Source organism: Sipha flava, unplaced genomic scaffold (assembly GCF_003268045.1).
Source record: "Sipha flava isolate LNK unplaced genomic scaffold, YSA_version1 252_pilon_pilon, whole genome shotgun sequence".
Classification (NCBI taxonomy): Eukaryota; Metazoa; Arthropoda; class Insecta; order Hemiptera; family Aphididae; genus Sipha; species Sipha flava.
In genome coordinates, this window is record NW_020272904.1 from 168,116 (window position 1) to 184,367 (window position 16,252).

Here is a 16,252-nt window from a genome sequence, read left to right on the forward strand (position 1 = left end):
CAATGGTTTTTGGTAATTTTTTAGAACTATTCAAAAATCACAGTATCTGTATAAAATCACCTTTAACCTGTACTGTACTCTGGTTAAAAATCTGAGAGTAATAATCTCATTTAGGGAAAATATTTTTATAAACTTAGTTTTAAATAAAAAAAAAAAAAAAATTGTTTTAAACAATGTTTAAAACTTACGAATAAAATAACAATTAAAAACTGTTTAAAACATAAAAATCATTGTTTTAAACAATTAAAACGTATTTTATGTTTTTTTTTAAAAAAACTGATTTTTTTGCAACCCTAGCTGTGGTGATAAAAGATCTTATCTACAACCGGTTATTACTTTGTTTTCTTTGAAAACAGGCCATTGAAATTCTAGGGCGTGTTAAGTGTGCTGACTTCACGGTAGGAAAATGGAATTTGCGGGTAAGGGGTGAACTCGCAAATTTTGAAAATGAACTCGCAAAATATTGGTATAGGTTTCAAGTTAATCCGTGAAAAAGGGTGGGCCAACTTCACGTACGTCAACAATCTTTCTGTACAATTGTGTCTATTTTTTCTTTTAATTTGTTAATTTGAATTATTCTTTCAGAACTATTTGCTGGATCTTTAATAATATCTTTCAAATCTGATAGTGAAATAATGGGAATAGATTCTGGACATACAAACAAAATATTATTAACAGTTTTGTTTAAATATATGTATTTATTATAATACTTACCTTCATTTACTGTACAATTTCCCGTCTTAGGAGATTTTATAATTTAATAAATAGAAAGCATACGGTATAGTTGTAGAAATGTTGGCGTGGTTGGGTGATCATTCAGACCTGCAATTTGTCTAACCAGTATTATCTTAAACCATGGTTCGTGTTCGACTCCCGTCCGAGCAACACGTATGTTAACTTTTCGTTCGCCTTTATAGCTTCGATAGCGTAAAGACCAGTCTTCTTCAATACAGGTACTATGTTTATTATACTCCCGCTATCTCAGCGCATAATTTAATTGGTACCCATCCGCCGCATTACCTAACTAAACAACCGCCGACCCGTTCACGGTCGTTATCGGCCCAAGGCCACCTACATTGCTCACCTTATCTGCCTTCGTAATGAATCCAACTAATAAAACTGCCACAAAACCTATCAATAAACCGATATCGCCATTAATTCTCGTTAAAACTAAAATATCACAGTCGAGCAACAAGTCACCTGATGACTATTCCGATAATGAAAATATCTGGCAATCAGTACAAACAGTAGATTCAAACAAACGAATCAGATCATCGCTTACAAAATCTCCTCCGCCTAAAAAATCGGACTCGAACATATTCATCTCAAAAAACCGTTATGCACCGATCTCTCCCACCACCGAAAACGAACCAATGGATAGTACCAATGAACAGCTTACCAATAATACTGCTGAAAATAACACTAATAAAATTAATCCACCCCCTCCAATATTCATTCAAGCTCAGCTTAACTACAACGCATTCTGTCTCAAATTACAAGAAATTACCGACTCCACTAGTTTTGCATGCAAAACTACGACCAAAGGTCTCAAATTGCAAACCTTCAGTCCTGATTCTTCCAGATCTATTGTTATAATTCTAAAAAATGAAAATGTTTTCTTCCATTCTTACCAGTCAAAAGAAAATAAGCCATTCAGAGTCGTAATCAGAAACTTACATCCTTCAACTGATAAAGACCACATAACCAAAGAACTATCTGAACTAGGTTTTCAAGTCAAAAACATTACAAATGTTTTTCAAAAATCGACTAAAACCCCATTGCCTCTTTTTTTCATTGACCTCGTACAGTCTCAGTCCAATCAAGATATTTTTAAACTAAACTCTCTCTGCTACTCCCAAGTCAAAGTGGAAGCACCCCACACAAATAAGGAAATCCCCCAATGCCAACGTTGTCAGTTATACGGTCATACCCGAAGCTACTGTAACCATACCCCAAGACAGTGGCGTAGCCAAGGGGGGGCTAAGGGGACTATAGCCTCCCTCATGGGCCGTGTTTATATGTATAATGTATCAGCTGTCAGAGTGGAGCAAGTGACTGAACACTGAAACCAAAATTATTATTATAATTATAAATTATATACTAATAAATATTTTTAAAACTATACTAAAATGCGTTTAGAAACTTGGAGGTAAATGGTGGGGGGTTAAGGGTGAATTCTCATATCCTCTCTTACCTTACTTATTCAAAAAAGTGGTTAGCCCCCCCCCATTTAAAAATCCTGGCTACGCCACTGCCCCAAGATGCGTTCGATGTGGAGATTCCCACGCAATTCAGAGTGCCAAAAATCCCGAAATGAACCTCCCAAATGTGCTCTTTGCGGAGGCTCTCACCCATCTAACTACAGGGGTTGTCAGTCCAATAAGGATATCCTAAAACAAAAAAAACTACAGTTAAATTCAAACTCCAGAATTAACCACGTTCATACTGACATTACCAATTCAAATTCTAACGATAAATTCACATCGTCTCATCATTTTCCACCATTCCCAACTCAAGTTCTTCTCAACCTCGCGCACCGATTCATCCGCCCAAGTGGGTGAACTCTGAACAGCCATAGGAAAATAAACTCTCTGACTACCTCTCCTCATTCATTAATGATCTAAAGTCACCAATCAACCCACTAATCTCTCTTCTTACGACTGTCATCGAAAAACTCATACTCAATGATGGCCGCCGATAACAATTTAACTCAACCACTCACAATTCTATTGTGGAACGCTAACGGAATACTCAAGAACATTAACGAACTTCAAATTACCTTAATTGAAAAAACAATCGATATCTTCATGATATCAGAAACCCATCTCACCCATAATAACTTCCTTAATATCCATGGCTACGAAACAGCTGATCACCCGGAGGGTACCGCACATGAAGGAACTGTTCTACTCATCTTCAACAAAATACCTCATTCTCCCTTCCCCTCTCATTCTTCAAACAAACTTCAAATCATTGCCTCCTCCATATTTCTCAACTCAATTCTAATCTCATTTGCTTCGGCTTACTTTCCTTCAGGTTGCCTATTTCTCGATAACGAATTCTCAACATTCCTACACTCCCTCGATCATACTTTCATTATTGGAACCGAATTCAACGCCAAATACCTTAACTGGGGCTCCGGATATACTAACACAAGGGACCGTTCCCTTCTAGAGTCATATCTTCCTCACATGCCAAAACACTCTCCCCGGATTCTCCGACATACTGGCCAACACATGTAAACAGACACCTAGACATTCTTGTCTTCTTTATGACAAACTTGCCAAACCATTTCAGAATTCAAATAATCAACTTAGACGATCCAGCTTTAGACCACACTCCAGTCTTATTGCAAATTAATACTCAAGCCCCGAGCAAGTTCACCTCAAATCATGTAAATTGGCCCAAATTCCGCAAGATCCTTTCAAATAACTCACATCTCAACATCAAATTAAAAACCAAAGAAGATATCGACCTAGCAATCAATACTCTTACCAACAATATTCTTCTTGCAAAAAATAATTCACTATTGCCTACTTTAATTACGAAAAATTCCAATATATTACTCCCGAAATACGTTAACTCATTGCCGAAAAACGTCGCGCCCGTAACAGATAGCAGCTATCCCACTATCCAGAAACTAACTCACTCTCAAACAAATTAAAAAAAATCTTAAGAAACACAATAATGATCTTTTCGAAACTCATTTATCTTCACTATCGCCAAATAATGACTCCCTATGGAAAAAAACAAAATCCCTATTCAGACACAGAACAATCTTTCCTCCGCTTCAACATCAAAACTCCAACTTCGTGGTTTCTGCTCAAGAAAAGGCCGAATTCCTAGCTTTACATTTCGCTAGCGTATTCAAACCGCACTTGATCCTCCCGGATAATACTCATCTAGACAAAGTGAACGAATTTATCTCTTCACCACTACCTATGGCCTTACCTGCTAAACACACGACTCCTAATGAGATCTCATCAATTATTAAAACACTTAAAACTAACAAATCACCAGGCCACGATCAAATCAGCAATAAAATTGTCAAAAATATCCCGGCCAAAACAATCATTCAACTCACCCATATTTACAATGCTACACTACGACTATCATACTTCCCTCCAACATAGAAATCAGCAGTTATTATTCCAATCCTTGAACCCAACAAGCCTCCAGACAAAGCAGACTCATACAGGCTTATCAGTCTTTTACCAGTGCTCAGAAAAATCCTGGAAAAACTACTCATTAAAAGACTATTTTCAATTTCTCACGAAAAAAATGCGTTAACTGAATTCCAATTTGGTTTTCGTCCAAAACACGCCACTTTCCACCAACTACATCGAGTTGTTGATCTAATTGCGACCTCCCTCGAAACGAAGAAATATTGTTTTGCAGTATTCCTCGGCGTTGCCAAAGTATTCGACTCGGTCTGGCACACTGACTGCTGTACAAAATCAAAAAAATCTTTCTTGCGCCATACTATCTCATACTTAAATTTTATATAGAAAATAGGTCCTTCAATGTCAAAATCAATCCTACTCTCTCCGGCTCTCACGATATACTTACCGGCGTCCCGCAAGGAAGTGACATTGCCCCATTCTTGTACAACCTATTTACAGCGGATATTCCTTCCTATGAAAACACTCTCATGGTCACGTATGTTGACGATACTGCCATTCTAGCTTCAGACCATGATCCACTCATCTGCAGTCACCTTCTCCAAAACCATCTCAACAAGCTTTCAAAATGGTGCAACACATGGAAAATTAAAGTAAATAAACTCAAATCCACACACGTCATTTTTACCCTTAGACCAAAGGACTGTCCTGAAGTTTCTTTCAACAACTCAGTAATCCCCCACTCAAGGGAAGCTAAATACCTTGGCCTCCTACTCGATAGGAGACTCACCTGGGATTCCCATCTCAAAAGCAAAAGAAAACAACTTAACTCCCGCCTACACCTAATCAGAACTCTCCTCAAATCCAATATGAACTTATCCAACCCTCTACTTTTATACAAAAGTCTTCTACAACCAATATGGTCTTTCGATATAGCTCTCTGGGGCACTGCCAAACCCTCAAACCTCAGGACAATTCAAGCGTTCCAATCCATCTGCCTCCGCATAGTCACTAAAGCCCCATGGTACGTCTCAAACGCCGCTCTACACGAAGACCTCAATGTCCCATCCATCAACCAGACTGCAGCCAATTTCTATTCAAGACTCCATTTCAAAATGCAAAGCCACCCAAATCAACTTATATCTCAACTTCACTCTAATACACTTCCAGGTAACCCTACCCGACGCCTTAATCGGAAATGGTCCAGAGATCTTCTCAACATCCAAAATTAATTTAAGATTCATGTAAAGGTAGCTCTACTGTGAGCTTCCCTTTTCACCGTCCCATCACTGTCATTCCTCCATCAAATGTACTCATTGTACATATAATAGTATATATTGTAAATATTCAATAAACGATATTTTATTAAAAAAAGAAAAAAAAAACCTGGGCAGGACATGCATGGCGGAGAGTAGGATCCTTAGTCAGTAAGAGACCCCTCGAAGACCACGCTTACATTGGGAAGACTGTGTAAAAAGAGACGCGGAAAGCATTGAACCAGTGATACCATGGAGAGTAGCGGCAGAAAATAGAGATAGATGGAGAGAAATTTGTTTAGCGGTATGGTCTCAATGACTGTAAACCAAAAAAAAAAAAAATTATCTAGATAGATTTTTTGTCATCTTTTATCTTATCTAGATAAATAACGCTAAGTTATCTAATTACTTATCTAAGATAACATTTTTACTTATCTAGATAATTATCTGTATTTTTGCCAAGATTAGAGTTATTTTTATTCTTGTACGGAGACAAAGCCAACAAATCAGAGATCATCAAAATCGGTCCAGCCGTTCTTGAATTATAAATTCTGTAAATAACCTGACTTTCTTTTATACATATAGATTTTGTATTCATAATCATAATTTGTGTATTATTAATAAGTAATTATTATTTTTTGGTATGACATTTTGTTTGTATTTTCATGTCGGGAAAATACTTTTGGTATTTTTAAATTTAATTTTTTATTTTTCCACGGAAGTTCCAAATAAAGTAGGTATTAATAATGATAAAGTATACTTATGTAATTAATAATTATATTTGATTTTAGTAATATGTAGTTTTATAATAATATTTTTTTTATACGAAAAATTGAAATTTATATAATTTGTTTTTAAATGTTGTGATTTGTACAATGATTGTATACATTTCGCAATTTGTACAGTGATTATTGAACACATCGCTAATTCTATAATGAACTTGTACAATCTAGTTACATTGTACAGCAACATTGAACAATTTGGAATGTGTACAAAAATCACTGTACAAATTGCGAAATGTACAATTCCGGACTTAGTATGTAACATATATATATAATCAGTGGTATTTTGGAGGGTATACGCGGGTATACGACGTATACCCGTGAACCATCATGGTGATTTAGCGTATACTTTATAAAAGTAACACCAATACGCTCGTATACCTACTTCATAAATAGAAAAAAATTCATAGGAAATACGTTTATTTTTAGAAAATTTGTTATTGGTAGGTTAATAATAATATTGATAATTGATTATTACTTATAGCTATCGATTATCGTCTAACTATATTCATTAGGTATCAAATTATAATATCTACAAGCGGCCGTTGACGTTTCTATACCACAGATATCTATATTATAAATTTAAACTTTAAAAAAACTATAAATTAAAACTTTTCATACCAGCTCCCTACTATCTTATTATCAAATCTTACCTACAAAATCGTTCGTTTGTCGTACGACAGGGGAACGATATTTCATCTACCCACCCAATATATGCTAGAGTTCCACAGAGTAGTGATCTATCCCCTGATCTATATTCACAGCAGACATCCCTCAATCTAGTAACACCCTTCTAGCAGCATACGCTGATGACATAGCTATTCTTTCCTCCAGTCCAAATCCTATTTTAGCTTCAGCTGAACTCCAGAATCATGCTAATAAAATTGAAGAATGGGCCAAAAAATGGAAAATAAAAATTAATACGGAAAAGTCTGTACAAATTACTTTTACCTTAAAACATTCTCCCTGTGAGTGCCCTCAATTAATTATGAACAACGCCCCCATCCCTGTCCAAACCAAAATTAAGTACTTAGGCATAACGCTTGATAAAAGACTAACTTGGAGCCCCCACCAAAAAGAAAATCATCGAACTACAGACTTCACCTCCTCCGACCACTCCTAAACTCCAAAATAACACTCCAAAACAAACTTATTACATATAAGTCAATCATAAGACCAATCTGGTCTTATGGAATAGCAATCTGGGGTCCAGCAAATCCCTCGAACATCAGGCCAATTCAGGCTTTTCAATCAATTGCGCTAAGGTTAGTAACCAAACTTGGAAAACAAACCCTACTACAGTATGTCAGTACATAAACATTTATTTTATATATTTTAATTGATATATATATATATAATAGTTAAAACTAAATATAGTAAGTATAGTGATATGGTTTTGTGTATTTAAATAAGTCATTTTATTTATTGTATACTCATTGATTACGAGTATAATATAATCAATATATATTATATACATTATGTAAATAATCAATAGTGGAATTTTAAATTAATATTCTCAATTCTATAATGAAATTTAATTTTGATTAAACGTAATGAAAAATGTTTAATTTAATAATTTAGTGTGTTCAACTATTTTATATAGTGTAAAGTTATATTGTTTTGCCAACCGAAAACATGGCGGACGTATGATAATCTTGCGTCCCCGGGCTTCACTTCTCTCAATGGAAAACATCGGTAGTTCGTTATCTAGTATAATATAGATATCTGTGGTTCTATACAAGAATATACTAGATAGTGTGGCTATTGATTAAATAAACATAGATAGCCCACGCAATGATAAATATTGGAAACGACTAAAATGTCTCGGAACCAGAATTGTAGAAGTAATGAATTCCTGATAACTGAATGCGCTGGCGTTCCATATATACATTTGTAATCTCCAATTTATTGTTATCCGTGATCAATGTTGATACATTGCTGATAAACTATAATCAATTTTAAATGTTGTTTTTTATTCCTTTTTATTATGTATAGGTTCTGTTAAAGTGAATTGTATATATTTTATGATTATGCTTTTATTTTACAATAATTTCAAATAAAAAAAATAAATATAATAATATTATATTACATTTTTTGTCTTTAAAATCGGGCAATTATTGAATTTTCCATAGAAGCTTTAAATACTTCGATAAATCAAGAAATAATATGGGATAAAATTAATACACATTTTTTTTTTACATTAAAGTTTATACTTGTGAACATGAGGTCCAGAAAAGACTTGAATACTCGCGAGCGTCTTTTTGAGTGATAAAATCTGATAAGTCTTGATCCTAATGAATACACTATAGTCATTGTCATAAATCCTTAAATACACGTAACCTAACCCTCTAGTTTTTTTGTCAAAACACCACTGTATATAATTAAACATATGTAGGCCCAGTGGCGTTATTTGGGCAGATGCCTATAGGCGCAAATAGAGGATTGCAATGGGGGAAGATCCTTCGAAAATAAAGTCCCTCGTTACAGTAGAAATAAAACAATATTTCCATATATATGTTTATGTATCTTGTTATTTTATTTATAAAATAAATTTAGTTGACAAATCTTATCTGTAGATAAGGCATACAGATACCTATCATACGTATTCAGTTTCGTATTAGTTTCGAACATTTTATGTAAGCGGTTTGATGAGGACAAATATGCAGATATTCTTAATTTTTTAAAGCAAGTAGATCAAAATACAGTCGAATTGCGATAACACAAAAAACTTGACAATTCGAATTGTGTTTTATTCTTCTATAAATTAGATATCTCGAATAATACATATATCGAAGTGAATTGTTATCCACCTTCAACTTCGAGTAATCGCGACTTGACTGAATAAGAAAAAGATATTTGATATCTGAATAATAGCACTCTTATTTTTTAAATAATATTATTATAGATGTTTAAGATTAGGATTAGATTATAATATTGTATTATACTAGCTGACCCGACAAACGTTGTTTTGTCATATAAATTATTTCTAGAAAATATTTTGCTAGAAAAAAAATAACTAATTTAATATAGGCATGCAAGGATGTGGATAAGGATAAGGATGTAAGGAAGAGGTATGGAGTGCTGTGAACGGTGACAAAATATAAAAATGAAAAAACATCAAATATTTATTTTTTTAATAATTTATTAAAATTTATCCTTTATTTTATATATATCGATAATTATGAAAATATTAGTAAAAAACAATATCAATCCCCTAATGCAACAGAGTATATATTTTTTATTATCCCATCTTTCGCCAACACAAACTGGATGGTTCGAAAGCACGCCACGTATAATTGTCCATGTGAAAAACATGATGTACTCAAATCTAAGCCACAGACATCGTTTGGCCTTGAGATTTATTGATACTCATTGCAAATGCCAATCTAATTGGAAATTGAAGGCGTTTAAATTGTATTGGCACATTTGTGGGTATAATAGGGATTCGCGACAATATTTTTTCACCTAAATATATATTTTAATATATTTAAAATGATGGCTTCGATAACATTTTTCATTAATTTTTTAATGAAAAATCGCATGCCGTTGCACAACCGTGGTGGATTCAAATTACGAAGCAAAATAACCGGAGATCCAACCTTCAATTGTAAATTATTCGGTGGCTTGCCTGGTAAAACCAAGGAGTTTAAAAACTCTATTAGACAATTTACAGCTTCAATAGCATCGCAAACTGTATCAATAGATTTGTATGACACCAAGTATCCTGGTAACAAATGTTGTATCTTGAGATTCAATTCGTTGACGTCCACCTTTTTTGCTGCTAAAATTGCTTTTTCTGTCAGCCACTCATGATTTGCGTATTTTCTGTGTACATTGGGAAATATCTGGTCAATGAGAGCATCTTGCGAATCAATGATTGTGCAGAAATCGGTCGATAATTTTATACATTCCGTTTTATCGGTAATAACTCCTATCACCGATATCTAACAATTATTTTAAGAATCTTTCACACTCAGCTTTTTTTGATTGAATCTCAAGTATCGTAATCGTTCGCTCATTATCTTTACATACATGTCAACCATGAATTGTTGACAAAGCTCATGACATCGTAGAATAACTTTGTCCTGATCGCGTCTAATCATCAACCGATATGCGTAATAATTCTTCGAACTAACATTCTTGTTTGTTTTGGTACCTGTTGCGGGATCTTGTTGTTTAATATTTATGCAATACCCGTCATTTAATACTAAAAATAAAATTAATAGTTTTTAATAGTTTTATTTAATAATTCAATTTCAATTGCGCAGTTATCGATCGGGTCAACAATTATTAAATTAAACTACTATGTATTAAACAATTGTATTTTTCCAAAATTTTTTTTCGTAAAAACCTTCTCCTGGCAATTACGAACAATTAAAAAAAATTTGAGCCAAATCGGCTCAGCCGTTCTCAATCGATAAAATGTTATACATTTTTGGTTCCATTTTTATATATATAGATTATGTTATTGTATATTTTATTTTGTTTGTGCATAAAAGACTGAATTTAAATCAAATATTAATTTGGAGGCTTTTTTCCGAGAACTTTTTTTTTCAATAGTGGCTTCTATGAAGTATAATATAGTGGAAATAGTTTCCAATAGTGGAATATGGTTGGAGAAATTAGGCAACCTTTATTTGTAAAGTCTAAATAACTGCGATGTTATAAGAACATGGATGATTCTTGATTACCAGTCATATGAAAATTTAATAAAAAATTATGATAACTGATATTATAGATAAATGTTATATTACTTTAATGGAGATATGGGATCTTAAAATAGAAATGTTCTATATTAAATAATGCTGCATGTCACCGACAAATTGAATTTTTTTTAGAACATAAATACATTTTTAAAACTTCTATTTTTTTCATATACTTCTTAACGTATTTGTTAATTTATTGGTTCCAACAATTTTTTTTTATGTGATGTGTTAAATGGAAAAACTTCTATAACATAATATAGAGAAATAAAACTATATTATGAGATAAATATAAAACATTTAAAATCTACTACTAAGTGCCAACTATTTGTTTTCTATTAATATATATTTATCAATTTACATTTTTACGAAAAGTCTAAAAATTTGGACATGGGGGCAAAAGCCCCCAAAAATTTAACGCAGACATTTCGCATTATTTTTCATAATAAACTTGATGCTGTAGGTCGTCACCCATGACTAAGTACATATAGTTCCTTATAAAATAATTGGATTTTGTAAATATATTATTAGATTTTTTTTTAAATATTTTAAACCATTAACATTTTTACTAGCATTATAATTTTTAATGACGTTGCAGAAATGTACAATTAAATTTTTATATAATATAAGGAAAAAAAAAATCATTAAAATCAAAACAAAGTAAAAGGTGGTATTAAATTCATTACTTGTATCAACTATTACTAAGAAATATAAAAAAAAAGATAATAAATCCATTGTTAAACAGAGTAAGCTCTTATAAAAAGTAATACCTCTACAATATTTGTGTTGAACATAATTTTATTATTTCTAACATTTTTATGAAATTAATTAATAGCACTGAAATATAAAAAAATAATTTTTACCTTAAATTATTTTGATCTGGAATAATATAATAGTATTAATACCTATTTAAAATAATAGAGGATTTCAGATACTGATAGTGAAAACTATTAAACAAATTATGATTATTAAAAACATTTTGCGTGAAATAATTTCTCTTAACTCTACCAATCAGTTTTAATACACTTTATAAAGAAAAACAATTATTATAGAAGTTTATGTTATGAATATAGTTTACAGAATTGTTAACAATCAGAATTACAATAAAAATATTATTTTGTATACAATTATAAATCAATATATTAAATTAAGTTTTAAGTTATAAAAAAGTAATGAAAAAAAATATATGGTTAATAAATAATACTGTAAGTATTTTAAATATTGTTTAAACAGTTCAAATGGAATTACTAATTAAATATAATAGGTACCTACCTAAAAGCAGTTATACTTTAAGTTAAATTCATATCTAATAAAAAGCTAGTTAAGGACTAGTTACAATAGTAATTTATGTATTAGGTACATTATAAAATAGGGTAAAAATTCAAAAATCATTAGAAATTATCATCATTGATTGAAGTATAACTTTATTTTTAAATTATAAATAATTACATAATAATTTTAGTATTATTAAAAATTCCTCTCATTTTCAAGTATAATAAGAAAAATACTTATAAGTCAATGTTATAGCCCTCAATAACTGTTTTTATGAATAAATATGAAATATAAATTATAATTTACCATTATAATTATAAATTTAAAAAATCACTACTTTAACGACAATATCATTGGTGTTGATAAAAGCTACAACGAATAAAAGAAGACATACAAATGTATATGATTAGTAATTATTGATTAGAACATTTTGTGTATAATTGAACATAAGACTCTCATTATGTTAAGATACTTATCAACAACTACTATAAAATTATATTTTATTAACTTTATAAACAGCAGAAGTAGTTGAGCAGTTCACTAAAAATTATTTCTTACACCTCTTTAAATATTTTTCTTTAAAATAAATTGTCAACTCAACATTGTAATAATTTTTAATTTAATATAATGGAATGTAGTATAATATAAAGGGATAAAATATTTGTCTTTCACATATTTCACTTTAAAATAATATTAATAAGCCAATTTTATTAATTAATACGAAAAAAATTTTAGAAAAATATACTTTTATGTAATTATTATTGGACCTTGAATAAAAACTTTTAAAATTTGATCGGGTTTTCAAAACAATTATCAAAAAAGGAATTCATTACATAAGCAAAAATTATTGATAAATATTTTCTAATAATGATGTCTAATGAAAATTAACCATGTTTAATAAATATTTTAAGATAAATTTTGTTTGATATATTTCATTATTATAAACTTAATATGAAGTGCAACTGTGATATAAATCATATATTGCAAGTGTTAATGATTTGTAAATAGATACAATGCTTTATTATAATATGTTGACTTTTTGGGAATAAAATATTGAATTATGTTATTAATAAAGTTAGACATAATGAAATTTTGTCTTAACTATAACCATCTACTTTTGCAGTGTAAATAAAAATTATATTGCACATATAAATAAATAATAATTATATTTAAAAAATGGACCTTTCCGTGTTTTTGTCTTTAAGGAGATGAATACTTGATTGCCGAAGCAGTGTAAGTATACGTAGTAGATTAGCAAGTAGATAATATTTATTTTGTTTTAACTCTACTTCTGTTGACCATCTGATCCAGATTTCTGTAAAAATAAATATAATTTTTTTTGAAATCAACACGTTTTCATCCTAATTAAACATTTAATATAATTTTATAATTTTGATATTAATTACGTGTAGTTTAAGGCTGGTGTATACTTGCAAAAAAAAAAAATAAACAAATAGAAAATAGTGAAACACAGACTCGCATATATAAATATATATATATATATATATATATATATATATAATATAATATAATATACATTATATAGATTAAATAATATGTTATAGGGCAAAAGAAGATTTTGAAAAACATTTATTCCCAGAAAGAACTGTTAAGTGTAAAAGTGCAAATTATATATTAAGAATAGTTTTTGAAAATACGTAAATGTTGTTTTTAACAAAAAAACTATATATATAACATAAATGATTAATAGTGTTTCTAATATATTTTTAATCTTATCAGTACTAATAGTAAGGATAAAATAAGTAATTATAATAATAAAATAAAAATAATCTATAGTATAAAAAATTATAATTACTCGATACTACAATAAGTATAATTTAAAATTAAAATTTTGCTTAAAAATAAATTTATTTTGATATTCATTATTCATCTACATTATTTCAATTTGCAATAATTATTTAACATACAATAAAAATTCAAAATTGTAATTAATCAAACACAAATTATATAAAAAAAAAAAAAAAAAATAATAATAATAATAATAATAATAATAATAATGATATAATAATATGTATATGGCGTTAAAAAAAATAAATAAACAAAATAATAAACATATATATATATATAAACATATATATATATATATATAAAAGTGTAAAATGTCCCACAGCCACAGCCTTGATAATATCTTTCCAGATAAATAAAATCAGGTAGAAGAGGAATTGTTCAGCCCTAAAGCACTGAATAGTTTTGTTTTCAGGCCGCCTTGTTTGCCCAACTCAGCCCCGCTCTGTCATAACAAATATAACCGACATTCTTTAACTTTTTCTCTTCTCACTCGTTACCTAGTCTTTAAAATCCTTGAGTCTTTAAAGGGTATGGTTTGTTTATGATTATTTAAAATGTTAACAAAGCATTCAAATATTACAAAAAGTGTTAGAAAATGTATCATGCATCTAAATTTATATTTAAGAACTTGACATGAAAAAATGTACATAAAATAACTTAGAAAAAAAAAAAAAAAACTATACTATAGTAAATATATTGCATGCATTCAATACTGTTATAAAAATAAAATGAATTAAAATATAATTATTGAAATAAATTTTATCACAAACCTCATCTAATTTTGTTCCAGTAGAACTGGTATCATACTCCAATGATTCTCTAGAACCAATTAAACGACTTGATCGATTACGCCTGTCATTACTATTTACACTACTAGTTGATCCACTAAGAATTTGGGCCACTTTGGCTTGTTTAACTATATCAAATGCCTACAGAATACAGAAAAAAATATGTATATTCATAAAACTGTTTAAAATTTTATTCCACAAATAATTTATAATAAAATTATATGAAAATTAGGTATAATTATGCTTTTCAAATATTAATGAATTGTTCCGAATTAATAGCATACAAATAAAAAATGGAAGTTCCTTTTTCAATTTTGTAATATATACCTCTTTTCTGGAACGTAATGCACAATCTTCAAGAGTTTCTGCAGCTTCATATTTTCCTTGTCTTCTATATAATGCTCCTAGATTCTTTAGAGTTGTAGTAACTGTTGGTGAATCTACTTTAGCAGCCTTGTGCCAACCACCATATTCTGTATATGGTGCAGTACCTGTACTTTTGTTTTTATTTTCTTCACGTTCTTCAGCCACTTGCCATATTGGTTTATTATCCCCTGTAACATTAGATTCCTTTTCCATTTAAAAAAAATATTTTCTTCAGTGACATTTGCAAAATTGTATTATTACCATAAACTTTTTATATTTTTTTAATAGTCAAATAATAGATATGTAATTCATGGTAGATTACAAAAATTAAAAAATAAAAACAATTGTTTTACTAATATAATATTAAATAAAATATATAAAATAAACATATATTTTCTGCAGATGCCACCGATCTATTAAGTAGATTTAAGTTTTTTAGTAAAGATTTTAAAAAGAATATTTAAAAATTTTAATAAATTAATAAATTTAAAACCGATCATTACAAAGTAGTATAATATTTTATACTTGAAACTAAAATATACTATAATAAACTATTTACTGATGAAATGTATGAATAAAATCTATGATAAAAAAAAACGTTATCACATAGTACATAGATCATGAGATAAATAGCTTGCTAATTCTACTACAAAAAAGTTTACACTTATGTTTTGCTTTTTTTCTTTTTCTTTTTTGAAATAATACATTGAAATACATCAATTTCAATTCAACAGAAAATTACGAAAATAAAAAATATTTAACTATAAGTTTTTATTATAATTAATCCCAAGTTAAAGATTACATAATAAAGATGTTCTATACTATTTTTATACTAAACTCAAATAAAATATTTAACATTTTTTAAATTATGAAATTTAAAATATATAGCAAATATTAAATAATATAAATATAATAGCTGAATTCTAAATTATAAAAAAATTAATTGCAGGAACATGCAAAATGTATCAACAACTAGTTACAAACAATTTACAAAAAAAAAAAAAAAACAAATAATCTAATAGGCAAACTTAAAAACATAAATAAGATAAGATAAATCATAAATACATTTCAAAAACTCAAAATATCAAATAATAATAATAATAATAATAATAATAATAATAATAATAATAATAATAATAATAATAATAATAATAA

General features: G+C 29.4%; 1 protein-coding gene and 1 pseudogene across 4 annotated transcripts in view; both read right to left on the reverse strand.

Annotated features, from left to right (window-relative positions):
- Window positions 1–298: 298 nt before the first annotated feature.
- LOC112684549 lies at window positions 299–1,017 on the reverse strand (annotated as a pseudogene).
- Window positions 1,018–13,102: 12,085 nt separating this feature from the next.
- Window positions 13,103–16,252, reverse strand: part of LOC112684602 (kinesin light chain) — a 10,794-nt gene continuing 7,644 nt past the window's right edge. For 2 of the 4 annotated variants that reach the window (XM_025556209.1, XM_025556208.1), the window contains exons 9-11: window positions 15,059–15,285; window positions 14,714–14,872; window positions 14,177–14,385 (exon numbers count right to left, since the gene is read on the reverse strand). In XM_025556209.1, the coding sequence (XP_025411994.1) occupies window positions 14,302–14,385; window positions 14,714–14,872; window positions 15,059–15,285 (470 nt within the window). In that variant the 3' untranslated portion in view covers window positions 14,177–14,301. Of the gene's footprint in view, window positions 13,450–14,176; window positions 14,446–14,713; window positions 14,873–15,058; window positions 15,286–16,252 lie in introns of those variants that run through there. The other 2 variants (XM_025556210.1, XM_025556211.1) reach the window with 2 other exon arrangements.